Genomic DNA, 23,798 nt, shown 5'->3' on the forward strand with positions numbered 1-23,798 from the left:
TTTTTATTATGCACTTTGAGACTTTTTTATTATGTGAACTGGAAGTTGAAAGTAGTGGGAAGATGAAACACAAAAATCATTTATTATCTGTCCCCTTAAATAAACAAAAAACAAAATGCAAACAAAAATCTCGTACCACAAAAATTTTACAACTTCATTCAAATTACTGACCGGTTCAATCAAATTCATATTTACTAAATTGAAATTATTTTGCAACCAAAGACATTGGCCACATTCTGTTAGGTGAGCAAATCTGCAACATACAAAATGTTTTTGAATGAAAGGTACAGAGGATTATTAAAGGGACACGTGATAATTTAGAATTATGTCATCATTTTGTGGTTACAAACAAACTTTTATACGTTTATTTGTTTTGCTGAAACAAACAGATCTGGGGCACCATTAACTTCCATAGTACTTTTATCTCTTCTATGGAAGTCAATGGTGCCCCAAATCTGCTTTCTTACAGACATTCAGAATATCTTCATTTGTGTTCAGCATTTTTGGATGAACTTTCTCTTTAATTAATTTGCTGAAAATATAAAATGATAAACTTCACTAGGTTCACAACATTGTTATTAGAGTCCTCCTGTTAAACTAAATCTTTAACAGAAAACTGACAGTACAAACGATAAGCTAGATTTATCAGGACCAAATGTAATACAACACTTGCGGTTTGGTTCTGTACACAGCAAAAGCTTTGAAATGCATCAGGTTTTTCATCAACACTTTGCTATCCTGTATGTGTGAGGTAGATAAGGGGTTTTATCACTTCAAACAATTTCACATGTAGTTATTGCTGTGAGTATTGCAAGATAAATATCTCACTAAAAGAAACCCTCATCTGTTTGTAAGCCTCGTTTGATCTCATCTATATAAAACGGTAGTGCAAAGATTCGTCCTGAAAGCCGTATTCACCGGTGATGTGCTGAATGACTCCGCCTTCCAGCAGGTGTGACCCGTACGCTACCGCCTCCCCGTTGTCTCTGGCCAATCCCACGCTCTGCAGCCAGCGAACCAAATCACTGCCCAGAAACGTCTCTGTGCTACTTTTCTCTCCACACCTGCACAGCAGAGCATGTGTCACCCGCTACACCCAAACCAGACAGACAGACAGGAGTAGGCAACAGACAGGACAGTAAAGGAAGAATTTAAACCACAAACAAAACACAAAAAAGAATCATGCATAGAGTAAAAGATTCATGCAAATGTGTATTAATAAGCAAACTTGTAACGAGAACCCAAAGACAAACTCATTCATGTTATGTACCAAAAACAAAGCAAACATGCAGATTCATGCATTAATAAATCAATCCAGGGCTAAGACACAACATAAAGAAGCATAAGAGTCTCACCTCTTCTTCTGAACGATATCTCTGATGCACTGCTCTCTGTGATACGTGAGGAACTGACTGCAGGTCAGTCTGATCTCCTCAGATGCTGCAGAGTCTGTCACCTCTTGACCCCAACCCTGCCACAGGCTCACTAACCTTTACCAACACACACAGGACTTAGTAACAGGGTTAAAAGTAAAAAGAGATATCATTTGATCATGTAGTGCTTAACAAATTTATTAGACCAGCACCCAATAAAAATGTAAGGTTTATGTCACAGCTGCCCTAAACTTACAATACTGATGATGACCAAAATCATTTGTTTATGATTATGTAACAGTTAATCTAGCGGTATGTGTAAGCTCTTGAGTCACAGTAGTATTTCTAATGCTTGTTTTTAACCATGAATTTATTGTTTTACAAGAAATACAGAAAATAACAGTAAACTTTACAATAATAAAGTTTTAACAGTGCCACTATATTTTTTATTCAGATGCCCAATTAGTTATTTACTTGGTCCATAATGAAAAAAAGTTTTAATGGTGAAATGTTACGCTTAATTCATTTCTGCCTTCTGACAGATGTTGAATGTGTCGACTCAAATTTGGGTATAAAAATGCTAATTTAATTTGAAATTCATCCTTTGTTCAAAATAATGAAAAGGAAAGAGTCCACATTAAAGCATTTCTCGATGCTGGGTGTTTTTTGAGAAGGGCAATCTAATAAATGTGTTAAGCAAATTGTATGTATACATATTTAATAATATTATGTATATGCATTTGAGGATAAAAATTATATAGTGACAGTTATATAGTGTCTACAGGAATATTTATATCGCTGTTCTTCAAATTGTTTCAGGTATTTTCATGATAGTAAAGAATATTTTAAATGATTTTGTTTAACGAGTGTTGCTTTTTTAAATGCACGTTATAAACGACTCCGCCTCATAATGATTTTAGATTGATAAGGACTTCCTACCGACCAAATGCCGTAGTACACACACAAGCTGTGCATGAAACACACAATCGCACCCTTGCAATTCAGAATCGATTTCAGACAGGCATTTTTAATGGGACACACGGTTGAATCGTTACATTCCTAGTTTTTGTATTTTAAAACTGCATTAAAAAATATAATGCAGTGATAGTAATGTATTAATTTGTGACAAGATTATGCAGCAAACCACTGACACCTAATAGCTGTCGTTGGTAAACTCACTAAATGTGTGACAGAAACCCCATTTTCTTTTGTGATTTAACTTGAATTTTTTGATCAGAATTAGTTTAGACTTCTATATTTTTTAAATATAAAATACATAATGTATTGCAGTATTTTTATTTTTTAATAAATTAAAAATGCTATATATTTTTTATTTAATATTGAAAACTCTAAACACTTCAGTGAAAAACTTTAAAATATCTTCTTTAAAAAGAGACCAATAATTTGGACCAAATAATGCCTGAGTTATTAATTTGAAGGTGCACATCACCTTTTTACCGCCACACTCAAAAAAAAAGGGGGGGGACAGTTAAAGGGTTAAAGGAAAACACCACAGTTTTTCAATATTATCTTACATCAACTTAGGCGAATTAATACATACCGATCTTTTTTCAATGCGTGCACTTAATCTTTATAATGAATTTGTTAGCATTTAGCCTAGCCCTACTCATTCCTTAGGCTCCAAACAGGGATGAATTTAGAAGCAACCAAACCGTTCCATGTTTTCTCTATTTAAAGACTGTTACATGAGTAAGTATGGTGGCATGAAATAAAACTTTTGTTTGGAGCCATGAATGGGGCTAGGCTAAATGTTAACACATTCACAAAGCGTTGTACAAAGATTAAAAGTGCACACATTGAAAAAGATAGGTATGTATTCATTAATCTAAGTTGAGGTAAGAATATAGTAAAAAAAACAAAAAAAACGGTGGTGTTTTCCTTTAAGGCACTCGGTACCAAATATACTCAAGCAGCATCATATGTGCTAAATCTGTCTGTTCCTGATCAGAAATCTGGATACAAAGTCCACACTGATTTCTCATTTGTCCATTTAAAGTTAAAGTATTTAAACAACTTACAAATGAAATAAATGATTACCTCTTTTTGAATGGAGAGATAATTAAATGCTTGTCAAGACCAAAAAATGCAAATGAGATCAAACCCTGCAAGGAAAACATGAGAGAAGTATGCATCAGACAGAGAAAAGTATGCATTAGTTATAGTGTACATTCTTGACTTCAGTATAACAGATACTACAGGTATAAAGACATTACCTGACCATAATTAAGCACAACACAGAAAAACTGCAGCTCCAGATAGAGACGACCGGGAACTTTATTACAGATCCACCACAGACAACTCGACAGATTCTACAATAAACACAAACACACACTTCATACAGACACTCTCATACAGGTTTAAAACTTTATAAAGAATAACTTTAAAGTAGTAATGTGACTAAATTAATTTAGAGAAGTAATTTGCATTCAGTAATACTTTAAATTTGCAAATACTGACCAGCATACTAAAAACCTCAGACGCTCTCTGTTATGTGAGCAATTAAACCCCACCCACTGATTAACATAGAATTTGCATACAAGTTGACTTTGAAAATGAAAACTAATTTTTTGCCTCGAGATTATGTAAATCATCATTTGAAATTTTATTTTTCCATTTGACAGAGAAGATGCATTATGACATTGAAATGAAATTATTTCATTTCATTTTTAATTTTGACACATATATATGCATACAGTTTTCTATAATGAAATTGTAAATCTGGTTTAGTTTTAACTTTTATCATGAATTAATGCATTTAAAATAGTATTTCATAGGATACTGACTATTATATGGTATTTAAATGGTAATGTTGGGCATTTATAAGAAATACCATGGTATTACAATCATGGTATTTTATGTTATAGACATTTTTGCAGAGAGTATTTTTTAGTAAATTAAGTATAACTCTTATATTTATTTCCTGTGGTTTCATATTTATTTCGACCTTTCTCTGTGTTATAATGAATGTTGTTTATGTACTGGTGATGCTGTACTCACCGCGAGCAGACTGACAGTCAGTAACAGACACAGGAGCACATGTCTGGTTGTCTGTATGTCTGTCTTCTGTCTGTCTGCCTCTTTCTGTTCCTCTTCCACCAGCAAACAGCGAGTGGATGCACATCGCTGGCCACACTGACCTGAAAACAGCAGTTAACAATACAAATCAGACAGATGAAGATGTCCGAACACTGACTTGAGAGCAGCGATCACACAACAAACAACACAGACTCACATGATGTAAAATAATGTTTGTTTTACCAGATAAAAAACTGACACCCCTGTGATTAAACAATAAATCAATTCTGTTTGAATGTTTGCAACTACTGTATATGTCTATATATGGAGATAATAAATTACACTATTTGCCAGGAAAATTGGTAACTTCTGGACTTATAGGGGCGGTTTCCCGGACAGGGCTTATACTAGTTCCGGACTAAAATGCATGTTTGAGCTGCTTTAATTTAAAAACACCTTGTTCTGTTTAATTGTAACATTTTTCATTCACATTGTTTTGTCTTAAGATGCACACCTGTCGTGTTTTTGTAAGGTATGTTTGTAAAAACTTCTTAAATGACCTAATATTAATAAGGCCTAGTCCTGAATTAACCTAAACCCTGTCTGGGAAACCGCCCCATAGTGCGTATGTCAAAAATATCCCACCCCTTACCATAACTGCAAACTTCAGCTTTTTAAGGGGGTCGCACACGGGCCGCGCAGCTCAGCACCGCACCGCGCCGCGTCGAGTTGCGTCTAGGACAACTCGGAGGTATTGTAAACCGGAAATGCACATTAAATAGCACGAGCTTCGTCAGATAGCATCTACTTCAAAATGCTAAATATACGTTAGCAGCCAATGTTAATTGTTAATGATTTGGGACACATTTGATGTTATGTAATGTTAAACTATGTGAGTGGCGCTGTGTGGCGCGACAGGGATTTGAGCAACTTCCTGAGTCACAGCTGGGCGGCACAGACAGGCGCCACCTGGCGGCGCCGGTGTGTGTATACTCATAGAAAACAATGTGTTCGATTTTTTTAGAACGGCGTGGCGCTGCGCGGCGCTGAGCTGCGCGGCCGGTGTGCGATCCCCTTTAGGGGTGTATTGGAAATGTGTATTATTGTTACATTTTATATTCATTTAGAAGGGTTCATGTATACTACTTTTGCTGAGGACAAAGTCGTTTTTTTTCTTGTTTAAGCACACATCCTGTTTTTGAAGTAAAACAAAGCAGACATCCTCAAGGTAAGAAAGTGTGTAGTGAGAAAGGGATCTGTTTTTTATTTCTTCAAGTTCGGGAGTGTTAACCAACAACATTTATGATTTAAACGGCGAGTGTTTTTATAATCTATAAAAACTTGGGGGAGTATTTGCTCCCAAGATCTTGTAAAATTGTCAATCTTTATCATCTTAATGCTTAAGTAAAATATTCAAAGACAAGTTTGTCGCCATTCAGAACAGATGTAAAACTACATCAACATTCGTCCGGCTTAAGGGGCCAATCACACCAAAAGCATTTATGGCAGTTCAGGCGCCTTTTTTGAATGATATTCTATGGGCAGGGAGCGATTGCGCGCTGTTTCTGCGCCAAGCGCCTTGCGCTTTTTGCAGCCAGCCGCAGCACGTGCTTTTGAAGGAGCGCTGAGAGCAGAGAAGCGCCCGACGTCATTTGCGTCTTTCCATTGTCCAATTGAATGAGGGGAGAGGCGGGCCTTACGTTGTGGTGAGGGAAGTTTACAGTTGCTTTGAAGAACCGGACTCACTCGCTCACTCTCTCCTTCGTGTTTGTGCACCTCTCACCCTCAAACAAGGTCAGAGAAAGCGTCCTCTTTTTAAAGTTTCTGCTAATATGACAGTTAACAGCAAAAGAGCGCTCACGCTTCAATATTTGATTGACAAGACAGCTGACTCGGTGGTTATTTAGCAATATAAAAGCCGCTGCGCACTGCTCTTTTTTAAAAAAGGCAGTGCGTCGCGCCTTACGTTTGCAAGCGTTTAAAGCGCTTTTGGTGTGATTAGCCTCTAAACCAAGTCACAGTATAAAGATGTAAAACGTTAGTTATTTTTCTTTATTTGTTTTGATGGCTCTCCGCTATGCTTTGAAGAGTTTAAAACTAGCGTTATGATTGGTCAAAGTCTTCTTTTCCCAACAGGTTGCTGCCCAATGCGTTATACACCGATAGACGAGTTGCCTAATGCGCAGACAGTTGAACTCAAAGCCATCAATGGCTTTTCGTGTATTTTTAAGTGACAAATCGTAGCAGCGTAGTTTGGTGTCTAAATGCGTATCTGTTACGCAAAATGTGTAAAGGTTGGCAGGTATGGAAACGCTTTGTAGTCCCAATGAGCTGTTAGTTATAGTCATCATCTGCTGTAAACGTGTGCTGATGTGTCTGGTGTAAATCATCTTTACCTGACCGTACAGGTGTCTGTTCTCTTGCACAGGTACTGGTGATCATGTCAGGCATGGGCCGCTCACGAGCACACGAGCATTCACACAACTCACAATCTGAAAAACATATGCACATGTTCGTCCATCAATAAACAGTGTTAATTTAACAGTTCTGGAATCAGTTAAAGCAGTGCCGGTCGTACCTGTATTGATGCTGGGGACTGTGGCGGGTTGCTCAACAGTGCTCTGTGCTCGTGTTTCACAGGAAGGAATCAGATCTTCTTCACTGACAGATAGTGACTGGCGCTCAAACGTCTGATAATCCTGCGTCTGTCTGCTGAGTAAAGCCAGAGAGACGCCACACACCACAATACTCACACATAACACCACAGACGTGCAGATCACCTACAACACACAAACATCCATAAAACTGTTACGTCAGGATAAAACACAGCTACTGACCAATCAGAATCAAAAACTGGAACTAACTGATATTGAATATAGTGAAATCATTAAAAGTCTAGTACCTGTGTCTTGCCATAGAAGAATGCAGAGTCAATGGTGTCTGTCATCTTCTCTCCTGACAGGAGAACAGCGCTCACAGCCAACACAGGCAGACTGCAGGACACACAGACAGAGAAAACATCTCCAGTTTGCCTTAAGAAAAAAGTTAATTAATGTAAAGAAAATGTGATGCTCACCCCCAGCCAGTGATGAGAATGAGTCCTGGTCTGATCTGCACCTCCTCACTTCTCCTCCTCCTCATGAGGAGCATAGACAGAATGATCAGACCTTCACAACAAAAAACAACTACATCATTCAAACACTTCAAGCATCAAACTAAAACAAAACATGAATAAACAGTCTGTGGATATAGAAGTCATATGTTGAGACAGTTGACTATAGTTTAGTCTGTAATATTTTGTGGAATAAACTGGTTGTAAAATATTAGGTGTGTTGTAGCAACAAGGATTAGTCTTAAACCAACTAATTACAGAAGCATTTAATACTGCGCACTTTACATAATGTTACATTTAGATTTAGGGTCAAGAGTATAAATGTGAAGAACATACAACAGATTTGTGGCCCTGCTTGTCATGTCAATAGGGAAAGATGTTGGTTTCACAGACAAGGCTTAGATCCAAAAACATTACTAGTATGCATTTACAGGTAAAAGATATATTTTAAAATATGACAGTGCAAGTAGTTTTCAGTTAAGACAGCTCAAACATATATTTTAGTCTGGGCCTACGTTGTCTTGTCTGTAAAATCAGGCCTTGGAGGGATAGTTCGGCCAAAAACGACACCAAACCCATGATTTACCCACCCCGAAGCCGTCCGAGATGCATATGTCCATCATTTTTCAGACGATGACATTTTGAGAAAATGTTTTAGATCTTTCAGTTAATCAAATGTGAAGCCACGGGGTCCACGACCTTCAAGTCCAAAAATGTGCATCCATCCTTCACAAAACAAATCCAAACGGCTCCACGATGACAAACAAAGTCCCTCCGAGGGCAATCCGTGCAGTTTCGCTGCAGAAATATCCACATCCAAAACTTTATAAACCAAAACACCTCGCATCCGGTAATGCCGCCATCTCAGTCGCGTCCGCATTCAAGATCAGAGCTTTACGCAGCGTACGGAGGTTTCTTTGCTGCTGCTCTGTGCCCCCACCCTCTGAATTTGTCATACGTCACTAAGAAAAGTGCGTACACTACACTAATATTCTCTCCTGAATACAGAAGAGTCTAAGATGGCTGCGCTAACCGGAAGGTAGTTATTTTGGTTTATAAAGTTCTAAATATGGCTACCTCCACAACAGCACCACGCGGACCACCCTCAGAAGACCTTTATTTATCATCGTGGAGCCGTTTGGATTTATTTAGTGAAGGATAGATGCAAATTTTTTGGACTTGAAGGTCGTGGACCCCGTAACTTCACATTTAATTAACTGACAGATCTAAAACATTTTCTAAAATAACTGAAAATGTCATCGTCTGAAAAATGATGGACATATGCATCTTGGACAGCTTGGGGGTGGGTGAATCATGGGTTTGATATCGTTTTTGGCCAAACTATCCCTTTAAACTAATAAAACTGGTCAATATTTGTGTATTTCTGTAGGATAAAACTACTATTCATACTTCCAATAATTCTGTCATTTTATGTTAAACCTAAGCAGTATTTCAAACTCTTGATATTATAGTTTAAGAATTTGGATATTTTGTCTTATACACCGTGTGCAGAATTATTAGGCAAGTTGTATTTTTGAGGATTACTTTTGTTATTGTACAACTACAGTGCTTTTGGTCAATTCAAAATGTTAACAAACCCTCAAACCTGAACATTTAAGTAGTAAAAGTGAAATTTTGGCTTTCTTAAGAGAATATTTCTATGTACATCATTATTAGGCAACTATTAGTGTGCAGAATTATTAGGCAACTAAATGAAAAACAAAGATTTTACCATCTCACTTGTTTTTTTTCAACTGTTAAAGTGAGAATAATAAACAAACTCTACATAAATTACAAAAAAATAATAAAACAATAAAAAAATATATAGACTCAGTGACCAATATAGCCACCCTTCTTTTCAATAACAGTCACAAGCCTTCCATTCACGGATTCGGTCAGTTTCTTGATCTAGTCTGAACAAACATTTTGTGCAGACGCAAACACAGCCTCCCAGACACTGTTCAGAGAGGTGTACTGTTTACCTTCACTGTAAATGTCCTGCTTAAGAAGGGATCAAAAGGTCTCAATAGGGTTTAAGTCAGGTGAAGAAGGGGGCCATGTCATTAGTTTTTCACCTTTAAGGCCTTTACTGGCCAGCCATGCAGTTGAGTACTTTGATGTATGTGATGGAGCGTTGTCTTGCATAAAAAATCTTCCTGAAAGATGCAAACTTTTTCCTGTACCACTGCTTGAAGAAAGTGTCTTCTAAAAATTGTCAGTAGGTCTGAGAGTTGTGTTTTATTTCCATTTTCAACCCAAAAAGGTCCCACTAGCTCATCTTTTATAAAAACTGTCTGTGCCTGCCTGCCTGGATAGTGTAGAAGACACATTACTCAAGCAGTGGTACAGGAGGGGGTTTGCATCTTTCAAGAAGAATGATTATTTAGCAATACAACCCTCCATCACACACATCAAAGCACTCCACTACATGGCTGGCAACAAAGGCCTTAAAGAAGAAGGACTGGTGACATGGCCACCTTTATCACCTCACTTAAATCTTATTCAGAACTTTGGAGCCCTTCTTGTGTCATTGTGTACGGATAAGACAGTCAAATTGTTTAGCCATGTTGTCAATGTAATGGTTTACTCTGGAGGGATGTTCTGATGTTAACTATGGCTAACGTTTTCATGACAATTATTGTATTGTAAATTGTAGGGTACACCTTAGTGTAAGTCTTCCTATACCTGCCTAAGTCTTTCTATACCTCCTGACCTAGCAAGCATGTTTGGCTAAAATGGATGCACTAAAGCATTTGCTAGTTCTTCAAAGATATGAGAAACTGCTTTTTATGTGCACAAGTGAAACAATGATGTGAGAATAGAACAGGTTGTTTTGATAATTTCAATTCTGATCTGAGAAATGTACCAAAGCGACTGAGAAAAACTGTAATAAAGGTGCAACACTTAACAATACGACTGTAATATAACGATAGAAATATACAAAGTTAGTGAAAAGGAAGGACTTGCCAGCTGCAATTTAGATTCTGATGCCCGCTTACTGTGTTGTATACAGTAATTTAGTCAAGTTGAGTTTAAAGTTTTGTTTCTACTTGACAATACGTATTGTCATTTATATGTATCATCTTTAGCACCCAGAATCTTTTGTGGCTCAAACATATATGTGTTCGGCTGCTATTTTTACACATTAATGTTTTTAAAACATTTCCCCACATGTAATGACGGGAAATGAAGCTGTCCAATCATAGCAGTGGATAGCAGTGGCCGTTTACATTTAGGTCTTCAATGTGGCCCGCCCCTTCAAACGAACCATTTCTCCAGACAGCATCAGAACCATGTTACAAAATAGCCTATTACTTATTGCCCCTTTACGATGCTTTTGTAAACTGCTGTGTGCCATATCACAGTATGCCAATCTCCAACTTCATCTCTGGCTGTGAGTTTGACATCAGCTGCCAATTTCTTATGATGTCAACATACCAGTTACAAAACATGAAGATGATCAAATCATCTTCATCTCCGCTAGACCTTATTTCACATCCAGTATAGCTTCAAGACTGGGACTGTTTTCACTGGTGCCACCCGTTTCATTTGTCTCAAAGCCAAGTGGTCTTATAGCCATTGACGCGATGAAGTGCTTGATAAAATATTAGTGTTTAGTTTAACAAATTTAGCTGCAAAACACTTTACGCGCATACAAGCTTTATTGGCAAAAACTTTCACTTCTAAAAAAAAAAATGCACTTCTTTGGACAAGACATAGCTTACAATTGCAAAATCACTAAAGATTAAAAGTTGAAAATGTAAAAATGAAACTGAAGCATACATTAGGGGTCGCTGTGACTGCCACAAATGGGTTGTATTCAGGTCCAAGTACTCACAGGTGACACATGTTTAAATGTGATCCACGGTCGTTTTTCATGTCGTCATTTTATCTTTCATGCACTTAGAGGACAAGTGCGTTTATTGGATTCTGACAACAACTCAGTATTTCTGAATGGCACGAGGCCGGTGTTTGATGAACATGTAATAAATGCTGTGAACATTTGATCATTATCTCATTTTTGACAGAGGTGTTGTTTAGTGGCTTTTGCATCTGATCTCTTCATATTTTGAACCAAATAGTTTTGGTGATATGTTAATTCCTTGTTTCTCTTAATCACATTATCTGTACTTCACAATGTATGCCGCCATATTGTTCCACTATTTAATACAATAAACAGCTTTTATGGCTTGTAAAATCTATACACGCCCCTTCTCAACCTGGTTAAGCTCTTTATATGAGCAATTATCTATTGTAAAATAAAGTAGCAAGCTGCTTATTTCCTTTTTGAACGACAACGACAAACATCAGAAAGTAACGTTGTTGCTGTTTAGTTACCCCAGCGCACCCATCATAGAGGACAAAATGAATCACAGGTGAAGGTTTTAATATATGGCTTAACCTTACGCAACTTGGATTAAAATGAAACTGAGATCAACACAGCCTAGATTAGCCCTAAATCTTAATCAGGGCTCCAGACTGCCACCAAAATTTGAGTGTGCGCCACTGAATTTTACATCCAAAATTTGACCTTTTTTTGTGATGTGACACTGAATTTGAAAACAGCACATTGTACTTTCTGCATCTTTCATTAATGTTAAATGTGAAATTAAAAACGTGAAATTAGTAGAAATGTGAATATTTGGTTAGGATGTTGATTTACGGTGTGTGCACCTAAATTTTTTGGTTGCGCCCCAAAAATTTTCAGTTGGGGGCCACTGTGCTCCTAGTAAAAAAAAGTTAGTCTGGAGCCCTGTTAATTTAATCCTTGTTGAAGCAAACCCTAATCTCATGGGAACCATGGCCACTTTGAATGGCCATGGACCCCCCATGACTGACACGCAAAGCAACCAGTCACGTTTTGCATTGTGCCATATCATGTTTAGGGGCGTGCAACCATCAGAAATGTGTCTGAAGTTTATAACCACAATGGCAAACACGTTGAAATATCCATTTTAGATTCTACTAACTGCTTCTGCTTTGTGTTGTTTCCAGGCGGACCGTTAAAGGTGGTGACATGCACGTCTCCTGGAAATCTTGTATAATTCAACCAATCAGTGGATGACTTCGAAACTGCTAAAGTGTTTCCAGTTAAGTGTGACGTATGCGTCAGACGTTCAGTCATGGGTGAGACTAGTCATGAGACTAGTGCAATTCAATCATTATCTATTTTTGTAAAAAATCGCATTTGCTACAATAAATAAAATAAAAATGTATCTGTGTGATAACAACAGTTATATATTTATGGTTGTGTTAATACCATGCTGCTGCCCATGTAGTTTTTGTAGTGAGACAGGTAGTGCCGAGTGTTTTTACAGTAAATGTTTAAAAGCATGACTCACCCGGCCAAACATATGTGCTGTATAGAGAAGTGTAGAGCAGAGTAAAGATCAAGACGTGACTCAGGAAGCTCTCGCCCTTCACCACAAAGTTCCATGATATCATACTCACACACGCCAATAACTGCACACACAAACACATTAACTCACATTGTGTAGTGGACAATAAACAAATAATCCTTTCAACCTTCTATTCACATACGTTCTGTATGCTCACCTGTGCCACAAATAAATTTATAGTGAACATGTGGGGAACTCTGCCGAACTTCCTGCTCAACAGCATGACTGTAACGCTCCACACCTGCAAGGACAAAAATAATGCAGAGCAACCATGCAAAGGTTTCAAATCCTTGAAGTCTGGTGAAACATGCACCTGCAATAACAATCTCTAGGAACCAGTTTAACAGCTTAACACAGTGCAATAGTATTGTCATACATAACTTGCTTGATTGTGTGAATATTGCATTAGACTTGGTTCAGGGCTTTTTCGAGCTATACAGAGATACGAAACATAAGAGGAAGTCGATTCGCCTCAATCTGTGCACGAAACCATCTGAAACTCAGACACACAGTGCTTGACTTTCGTTCATGACGCCATCCGAAGATGACAAATTTAATAACCGGCTTACATTAAATAATCTTTCTCTGACAGCTGATGGTTGCTCTTTGTTCCTGTCAAGCCTCCATTAGTTTGTCATCATCCCAGATATTCCCACAGTGTGGGAGTCCATTTACTCCTGGGTTCTGCCGTATTACTGATAATAACACAGATTTACCTTCATCCCATAATAATCGCCTGCATTACAGCAGTGGCAACAAAAACCACCCGCACTTTTAAAGGAATATTCCACTTTTATAAAAAAAAATATCCTGATCATTTACTCAACCCCATGTCATCCAAGATGTTTATGTCTTTCTTTGTTCAGTCGAGAAGAAAACATTAGTTTTAAAATTAGTTTTAATTCAGCTTCAAACGGCTCTAAATGATCCCAACCAGCCTGATCTCACGACAATTCGTACATATTTTACGAGTTAGCCAAGTTAATTATTCAAAAACGTAAAATTCTTATGAAAAAAACAACAACGAAACCCAACTCCTAACCCTGCACTTAGCCTCAACGTCACAGGGGTCAAGGCAAATCGTACAAAAACTTACAAATGTGGTTGTATGAATAAATACTAATTAGCAAACTCGTAAAATATGTACAAATTCTCATGAGATAGCATTGTCCCAACTAAGGCATAACGGTTTTATCTAGCAAAACGATTAGCATTTTTGTGAGAAAAAAAATTTAACCACAACTTCTCGTCTTACACTAGCCGTGTGATGCGTCGGAGCGACCTTACGTATGATGTAATCATGTCAAAAGGTCATGCATGACAGATGCGTACAGCTCCAGTGTTTACAAGCAGAGGTGGGTAGAGTACCCAAAATCTGTACTCAAGTAAAAGTACAAGTACTTATATAAAAATGTACTCAAGTAAAAGTTAAAGCATAAAATATAATTATTTACTCGAGTAAGAGTAAAAAAGTATTAGATGAAAAAAATACTCAGGTAGTTAGTTACTCGTTACTTTCGATCTGATAGAGAAGTAGCACAAAAGCACTGAATTTCAGACTACTTGGAGGGTTTTCACAAACCTCTCCTTAAAAGTCTCATTGTTCTGCTTATATACAAGTAAAGCAGCCTATCTCAGTCCTGCAATGGGTACATTAACATCACATAATGTGTCATTTGAGAAAAAAATCTCACACACACACTCACACAGATGTTTTTCTGACGTTTAACTCTGTATTTATTTTCATGTTCAAAACACAAACTTGTCAGCATCTGTCTTTAAACAAGCAAACAGTAAACAAAAAAGAACGCGTGTGTCTGTTTGTTATCATGTTTTTATATGAATAGGTTATTTTCATTGCCATTAAAGTGCAATTACTGAACATAAACAGGAGCTTAATAAAAATGATAGTTTTAGAATTTCATATAGAACTTATCTGTTATACAAATCAACTCTACATTTATTATAATATATAATACATGTTTCTTTAAAATCAAACTTTATTCTTTTATTTTTATTCATTCATTCTTTAGAAAGGATTTAAATAAAATACAATCTCGTTTTTATTTGAATGTATTTTCTACGCATTAGTGAGGTGTCCGGATTTGTGTATAAATGCAAGACGTCGTTACATTATGCTGTACAGTTTGTTTAGTTGTGGGGAAATGATATGGAAATGTGCAGATGTGAACGTGCTGTTTGTTTGGTTTAACTTACACTAGGTTTTGTCATCGCTTGCACAAGAGTGCATATGGCAAAAAAACTCGGACAGTGTGTGAAATGACCATTAATAGTGTTCAAATAGACATTACTGACACTTACCACTTTAGGTTGGATCTTGAATTCCTGTACACTGAGATGTCAGCTCGTTTAGTGAACAAAGCATGCATCGCATTATGAAACTATTCTTTTTGACCTCTGAAAACATAGACCGAACTTGAAGCCACGCATGATCTGCCTCCGATATCTCGCACAACGCACACACGCCCTCATCTGCTTCTCCTATCATCTACACGCGGTCGCGCGCTAAAGGGTGACGCAGCCTGTCTCGCGAAGCTTTCGAACACGCCCTATAAACTTTAAAAAAAAATATATTCATTAATTGTTACCATTTGACAGAAGCGCAGTAACGCCGCCAAATGTAGTGAAGTAAAAGTACGTAAGGTCGCGCTGGAGCGTCACACGGCTAATGCAAGGGCGAGAAGATGTGGTTTAAAAGTATGTCTCTTTTCTTTTTCTAGGCGAAAATGACTAGATATGTCCTTTATAAGACCCTAATGCCTCAGTTGGGATCATTTAGAGCCCTTTTAACTCTTTCCCCGCCATTGACGAGTTGTCTCGTCAATGAAGAGAAAACATTTGCATAAAAAAAGTGTTCCTGATGAATTTTTAGGTTAATCTGCAATACCGCTATTATCCACTTACCCAACTCATAAAAAAACGAGCCAAAACGTTATTTACTAATTTTAAACTAATTGTGTATGTTTTGATAATCTTTCTGAATCTGATCTCTAATAAATTTCCTTTACAAAAATGTAATTATTTTATCTTTTTGCTATATAGTTTATAAAGCAGAGAAAAAATATAGATAGCATGAAAAGTTTTTTCCCCCTTTTTTTTGTTTTGTTTATTGTTTGTTTGAAAGCAGAGGATCTGTTCTTTTATTTGATATATTTGTATGTTTATATATTTTTAGAAGAAAATTTTCCTGGAAGGCATTTTGTGAAACTTTTGAGAAAATCAAAAAAAAAAAAAATGCTGGCGTGCAACTTTTCAAAAAATGGCTGGCAGGGAATGAGTTAAACTGCATTGAAACTGCTGAACTGTTGAGGTCCAATAAAGTCTATTCAATTCAGAAAAAACCTGGAATGTTTTCTTCCAAAAACTTAATTTCTTCTCGATTGAACAAAGAAAGACATAAATATCTTGGATGACATAGGGGTGAGTAAATTATCAGGAAGCATCTCGTGCTTCTGAGAGAAAGCAGAACGAAAGAAAAGTGGAAGAGTGAAAGAAGGGGAAATAGAAACGGAGAGAGTTGCGTGCTCACCAAGGCGAAGAGGCTGACGATGCTGATGTTAAAGCTGACGTTTTGCAGCGCTAAGGCCAACGGGGTCGGGTCCATCCATGGAATCGTCAACAGCCAGGCAGATACATACATGATGGGTGCAGAGAGAAATGTGCTGATCACCATCCCTGAGGTCACCTGAATGATTTAAACAAATACAAATCACCATTACCAATTCATGTACAGCAACATTATATAATGCACTGACAATCATACATGTTTAAGTGTTACTTAATCGTTCAAATATATTTATACCCTGATATTTACATATAATCACACTGTACTTCACTGTATACCACTGAATAACCATAAGCAGACACGCATGGATAAGACACATACCACCTCCAGCTCCATATTGTAATGGGATGCATATATGGCCACGCTAGGGGCTGTAGGAAAGACGCCATACAGGAAGGCATAGTTTGACAGACTGCTGTGGTTCACTGAGCTGCTGTGGGCATTGTCCAAAACCTCAAGCATCCCTCTGCAGATCAAAGGCATGACCAGCCTAAAGAAAGCATGGACAGAAACATTTTATTGATTTTTTTCTCTTACATTTACTTATGATATAAATTTGTCGTACTATAGTTCTTCAGGAAAAATTTCAATGGAAGACCCGTTGCAGAAGGCCGGAAGACCCGTTTGAAGCGAATAGCGTGTCTGCGGCAATTGCACCGCCTAATTCACGTCATTCGCATCTCCTCCACGCAATTTGCATCTATTCACATCTTTGCAATGACTTCGTATGGAATCTACTCGCGCAATTTGTTGAACTCGCGTTTTGTGTGTACGCAGCATCATGCACACCAAATGTGACACATATAGGGCCCTATAATTTCCGCGATCACGGAATCGCGGACGGAATCGCGGAATTGGCTAATTAACACGGACTCTAGTATTAACGCGTAATTTTGCGGAATTTTACATATTTTGAATAAAATTATGTTTTTTGTGGAAGTAAATCTGGGCGACACGCCCCCTCCCGTCGTTTCAGACCTCCTCCAAAACACTGAAACCATGGCGAAGCGGCTCTCCACGACTCTGCTTTCGTCAGCGAAAAAATTAAGAAATTCGACGCTAAGCACTTAGTTCCGAGCAGGTCTCACATGACTTTTATGTGACCGGAGAACTCTTAGTTTGGAAGTTTAGTCAACACTCTGTTCACGGTGAGCGCAAAGATACATGCACTCTCTCATCCATGTCTGTCTCACTGCCCCTCTCTCACGTGCACGCGCTCACGCATCTGTCCGAAGTGCGAACACAAATCCTCATGTATTTGTTCAGTTTTATGCATTTCAAGCGAGCTGAGGCATTTAAAATATAATCATCTGCATCATGGCGCCGCTCTCTGTCTCTCTTTCGCTCGCACGTGCAAAGAGCTGCGTGCTCATGCTGTCCTAAGTCAGATCACTATCCTGTGTATGTTTGTAAAGTTATATGCATTTCAAGCGATTGTGTATAAAATATGGATCGCGTTCCGCTGGATTGATGTGTTTAAGGCACGTCTGAAGGCACCACTGCGTTGACACCTTGTTGTAGCCTCCTGCAACAACACTAAAAAACAATGCATTGAATTGAGTTGTGTGCGCGCGCGCGTGCGTGTGTATGTGCGTGTGTAAATGCATCTTTTATAGTCATTAAGTAATCCTGTTATCCAGTTTTCCCCCCAAATCATTTACATTTTAATCATTAACATTAAAGGCACACTCTTTTTATGACTAAAATAAAAGTAAAGGGTAAAACATATAATTGGCAAAAATTAAAACGGATAAAACGGAATTTGCAAAAATTAAAACGGAGAAAACGGAATTTGGGAAAAAATAAAACGGAATTTGGGAAAAAATAAAACGGATTTTATAGGGCCCTACACATACATTCGCATTGCAATCATTGCTTAATATTACTCTCTGGATTTAGCGTTGGGTCAGGCAAATTTTTTTCGACTTGCGCAGAGACGCATTTCAGGCGAATAGTGCGTGGTTGTTGAATTCGCATTTGGTGTCTACAAATCATTATGCTGCATACACACCAAACACGAAGCATTGCATTCCTTGCTCAATATTACTGACTGGATTTAACATTGGGTCAGGGAATTTTTCGCTTGAGTTGAATTTTTTCAACTTGCGTGGAAGATCATAGCGCGTGTTTGTGGCAATCAAGCCAACCAATTAGCTTCATTTGCATCGCCTACTTGCGCCTACTCAGGCAAATTGTTGAATTCAAGTTTGGTGTGTACACAGCATAATGCACACTAAACACGCCACATACATTCGCATTGTGTTTCTTGCTAAAAATTACTCACTGGATTTAGCATTGGGTCAGGCGAATTTTTTGCTCCATTAATTTTTTTTACTTGCACAGAAGACAAGTTATAGCGAATAGCATGTGTTTGTGGCAATCGCGCCACCAAATTCACATCATGCGCATCGCCCCATGCGAATTTGAGTCTAAATTACTTGCTCAAACCTACTGGCTGGATTAAGCGTTGGGTCAGACAAATTGCTCACTTGAGTTGAATTTTTTCAAATTGGGCAGAAGACAAGTTTGAGGCAAATAGCATGTGGTTGTGGCAATCGCGCCATCCAATTAGCTTCATTTGAATCGCCTACTTGTGCCTACTCACGCAAATTGTTGTGTAAACAGCATAATGCACACTAAACACGCCACAAACATTCGCATTGTGTTTCTTGCTAAAAATTACTCTCTGGATTTAGCATTGGGTCAGGCGAATTTTTTGCTCCATTAGAATTTTTTCAACTTGCGCAGAAGACGCATTTCAGGCGAATAGGGCGTGTTTGCTGAATTCGCATTTGGTGTGTACAAAACATTATGCTGCATACACACCAAACACGAAGCATTGCGTTATTTGCTAAAAATTACTGACTGGATTAAACATTGGGTAATGCGAATTTTTCACTTGAGTTGAATTTTTTCAACTTGCGTGGAAGACGTGTTTGAGGCAAAAAGCACGTGTTTGTGGCAATTGTGCCACCCAATTCACATCATTTGCATCGCCTACTTGCGCCTACTCTCGCAAATTGTTGAAATTTCGTGTTTTGTGTGTACATAATGCATACTAAACACGTCACAAATATTCGCATTGTGTGTCTTGCTAAAAATTACTCGCTGGATTTAGCGTTGGGTCAGGCGAATTTTTTGCTTCATTAAAACTTTTTTAACTTGCACGGGAGACAAGTTTGAGGAAAATGGCATGTTTTTTTGGCAATTGCCCCACCCAATCGCATCATTTGCATCACCCCATGCAAATTCGCGTCTACTCATGCAAATTGTTGAATTCACGTTTGGTGTGTAAGCAGCATAATGCACACTAAACACGACACACACGTTCGCATTGTGTTCCTTGCTCAAAATTACTGGTTGGATTTAGCGTTGGGTCAGACAAATTTTTCACTTGAGTTAAATTTTTTTCAACTTGCGCAGAAAACAATTTTGAGGCAAATAGCACGTGTTTGTGGCAATCGCGCCACCCAATTCACATCATTCGCATCGCCCCATGCGAATCTGTGTCTATTTGCGCAAATTGTTGAATCCGCGTTTGGTGTAGCATAATGCACACTAAACACGAGACATACATTCGCATTGTGTTCCTTGTTCAAAATTACTCGCTGGATTTAGAGTTGGGCATTTAAAAATTTTTGCTCGAGTTAAATGTTTTCAACTTGCATGGAAGACGAGTTTGAGGCACATGGCACGTGTTCGCATTGACTTTGTATGTAATCTACTCATGCAAATCATTCAATTCACGTTTGGTGTGTACGCAGCATTGGACTAAAACGCATTTTTGAGCTGTCTCAACTGAAAATAACTTGCACTGACATACTGATCTTAAAATATGCCAGTGCCATTGATTTGTCTCCAGTAACATTGACAGTAACAGTGGTGGTTATGTTTTAACTGTAATTCACTTTAGTCTTTTTAGATAAACTACACAAGATCTTTACTAGTCCACACACATGTAGTCTGTTAGACACACACTTACAGTTTCGCTGTGATGAGCAGAATAAGCGCAACAACTGTGGATCGTGTGAGTTTCTTCAGCTGACCCACCATTGATAGACCCAGATAAAACAGTGCTGTTCCTCCAAACGAGTTCGCCAGACCATCCACAAACTCTTCCATGAAAGGTGGGATCTTCTGGCCCAGCAGAAAGTGAGAAATGATCCCGATCACCACCATAAAGACGATGGGGTTCTTGATGACCTGAAGGACCACCAAACCCAACACACGTACTTTACTCTGCTGGTGATGTTCACCAGATCTCCATCTCTGCACCTCACAGAAGGCAAAGCCCAGCGGGTTCAGGACCATGAGGGAGACGGGAGCGACCAGATAGATGTACTGCAGATACTCAGGATGAGTGTTTCGATACAGAGCTTCGACTGTTGAGGTAGTGAATAAAGTATATCAGGAGTTAAAATAATAACTAGAGGGGTTAAGCTCTTCATTGTGTTAAATTATCTAATCTTTTTGTGTAAAGTTGTCAAAATAATCCATTCATGACATGGATTTTCTGGTTAATCATTACTGATGTCCAATGTTGCAACTGAAACATTATTCAACTCTAGTGATACTATGACAATAATCCTTTAATTTCCCTTTATCTGCAAACTAAACAAACAGGCTGTGTAACATATTGAGGAATGTTTTCGAGAAAGCAAAACGAAATACACACCATGTAACTATAAGTTAAAAGTTTAACTCATGTGGACTATGGTTTAACTTATTAGACAGATGTCATTTTGCACTCACCTATGGGGAATCCCAAAGCAAAGTCATTGCTCTGTGTGGCAAATATAGAGAAAAGTCCCGCTTTAGAGAAGCGACTCTCTCTGTTTGCCACCAGAAGTGTAAGTACACACACAACGAAGAACACCGTCACTTTGGCCACCAGGATACTAAAGAAAAACGGCCAGATGACATCGCCAAAGTCCAGAAGCACCATGTTCTTAAACAGCACAGCTGGCAGTGCAAACTTGGACACAAAGTTGCCCAGTCCTTTGGCTTGTGTAGCTGAGATGATGTTTGTACGGCCGGCGACATATCCACACAGTATTATCCCAAAACATTCAAGCAGAGCTGGGAAGAGTTTATCGATAGACATGCTGGGTGGGACAGACGGCCCTGATGGTCCATCCCTGCTGTTGAACAGGGAACTATTGACTGACAAACCCTCCATCCTGTGGTGGTGAGGACTACAGACCAATCATAGCAGTGTAGATGGGGGAAAAATCTGAAAAATAAATAATGATATTCAATACAACAACTGTCACAATACAGACTTGACTAAATGTTTTGTAGCAGACACGACTACAACATATAGTATGTGTGTCATTAACCTCTTACAAATTTTTTTATTTATTTTTCCTACTATGGAAGTCAATGGTTACAGTAAGCTGTGGGCTTGAGGATGAGAAAATGATGACAGAATTTTTGAGTGAACTATCCCTTTTAGTGTATTGTACACATGTTAGTTTTTCAGCATATATTAAATAAATAAAGGCTTTACAAGACGCATTCATTACAGAAGTCAACTGTAAAATAAATACCAAGGGTATGAATAGTTTTGAGCACAATTGTATGCGTGTACCGTTCGAAAGCTTATCGATCTCTTACTCGTTATTTATAATCCTGTCCACGTTTCTACAAATAAAACAAAATTCTGTTATATTTCTGTATTTTATTTTATTTTACTTATTATCTGATTTTTCTTCATTCCAAGTCACCCAAAAAAAAAAATACATTTCGTTTCGTTTTGTAATACAGGAAATAAGTTGGCGCAATTACACTTCTACAAAATAATTTTGAACATTTAAGCACACACCTTAGAATAAAATAAAGGTTGTTTTAGTGACACTAAACCCTTTAATGTATGTAAGTGTAGTAAAGGCAACAATCCTTCACTTCATGCGCCGGTTGACGTTACGTAACTTATCGGTATTTTTTGTGGGTTGTTGACAGACTCACCGGATCGGCAGATTCCTGTAAATCCGATCCCGCTGCCTTGATCCGATCTGATCCCGTGTGAAAACACACAAACACACTCATGCTGTCTTGATTAGTTGATCCGTCATGACAGAAGTAAGTATCTACTCCTCCGCGTCTGCTCTGTACAAACATGTGCTTTAATATCTCATACAGTACTAGTGCACGCGCTGCTGTTATGATGGTATCATGCTCAAACAACTTCATTCACCAATCATATTACGCAGCGAGGACTCTGCGCATGCGCACACCAGTACAACGACCTTTCAAGAGATGCTTTCACATAGATATGTAAAACGGCTAGATGTCTCGCCCGCGCTGCTGGCATTTGGCGGCCATCTTACCACAGGGCGCTCGCTCACTCGTAGCATTGAGTTTTAATGGTGCAGGTACTTTTAAATTACTATAACTTGCTTAATAATTGACCGATTTTCGAGCGGTTTGATTTGTTATAAACGTCAAAGATGTACCTATGACACTGCATACTTATACTAAAAAAAGAAAAAAATTCATGAAACATGCTAACGCATCCAGAATTATAGCCACGTTAATTACGTTTGTAAGAAACCAAACCGTTTTAGAATTGGTCGAAAATTGAGCAAGTTATAGTCATTTAAAAGTATCTGCAACATTAAACTCAATGCTACGAGTGAGCGAGCTCCCTGTGGTAAGATGGCCGCGACGTTAGACAATCCGCCGTAACACATCTAACCTTTATACATATCTATGTACTTTCATAACTGACTCGAAGAAATGTTATAACATCAGTCGTCTTAATGCTTAGACTATATACAGTAGATGCTAAATTAATATCATAAAATTATCTTTCTGGCGAAATGTTGAAATTCGTCACATTGGCTAATTTGACTGTTACACCATACATATGGTTTAAGACCATAGATATGTATAAAGGCTAGATGGCTCAAGGCGGAGTCCCTAACGGCATCACCTGGCGGCCATCCCACGACAGGGCGCTCGCTCACTCGTAGCATTGAGTTTAATAGTGCAGGTACTTTTAAATGACCATAACTTGCTCAATTTTCTACCAATTTTCAAACGGTTTGGGTTTTTACAAACGTTATTAACGTGGCTATAATTCTGGATGCTTTAACATGTTTCATGAATTTATTTTTTATTTTTAGTATAGGTATGCAGTGTCATAGGTACATCTTTGACGTTTATAACAAACCAAACCGTTTGAAAATCGGTAAAAAATTAAGCAAGTTATGGTCATTTAAAAGTACCTGCATCATTAAAACTCAATGCTACGAGTGAGCGAGCGCTCTGTCGTAAGATGGCCGCCAAAA

The 23,798-nt window shown here is 38.1% G+C and overlaps 1 protein-coding gene across 3 annotated transcripts; it reads right to left on the reverse strand.

The window, feature by feature from the left end:
• Positions 1-22,725, reverse strand: gpr155a (G protein-coupled receptor 155a). Of its 3 annotated transcripts, XR_008646849.2 has the most exons (17): positions 22,474-22,724; positions 21,259-21,739; positions 20,489-20,888; positions 16,828-16,996; positions 16,471-16,626; positions 13,078-13,161; positions 12,864-12,984; positions 7,486-7,576; positions 7,312-7,402; positions 6,988-7,189; positions 6,806-6,901; positions 4,392-4,531; positions 3,608-3,703; positions 3,432-3,496; positions 1,356-1,490; positions 472-1,064; positions 1-391 (listed from the first exon to the last, which is right to left on the reverse strand). XR_008646849.2 is itself a non-coding variant. In XM_055215091.2 (16 exons), exons 2-16 carry the CDS (start codon positions 21,683-21,685, stop codon positions 872-874), a joined length of 2,466 nt encoding a protein of 821 aa, XP_055071066.2. In that variant the 5' UTR covers positions 21,686-21,739; positions 22,474-22,724; the 3' UTR covers positions 1-871. The 3 variants fall into 3 exon arrangements, 2 of the variants coding, with proteins under 2 accessions (XP_055071066.2, XP_055071067.2); XM_055215091.2 differs by having other exon boundaries at positions 1-1,064; XM_055215092.2 differs by lacking the exon at positions 1-391 and having other exon boundaries at positions 952-1,090; positions 22,474-22,725.
• Positions 22,726-23,798: the final 1,073 nt, after the last annotated feature.

The sequence above is a fragment of the Misgurnus anguillicaudatus genome, chromosome 17, assembly GCF_027580225.2.
Source record: "Misgurnus anguillicaudatus chromosome 17, ASM2758022v2, whole genome shotgun sequence".
NCBI lineage: Eukaryota > Metazoa > Chordata > Actinopteri > Cypriniformes > Cobitidae > Misgurnus > Misgurnus anguillicaudatus.

Bases quoted from the DNA above. Each gene is read 5' to 3' on its own strand.
- gpr155a (XM_055215091.2), bottom strand. From the start codon at position 21,685: ATGGAGGGTTTGTCAGTCAATAGTTCCCTGTTCAACAGCAGGGATGGA. The intron at 13,162-16,470 runs GTGAGCACGCAA...TTGTCCTTGCAG, and splicing joins TCGTCAGCCTCTTCGCCTTG to GTGTGGAGCGTTACAGTCAT. The intron at 7,403-7,485 runs GTGAGCATCACA...TGTGTCCTGCAG, and splicing joins ATTCTCATCACTGGCTGGGG to TCTGCCTGTGTTGGCTGTGA.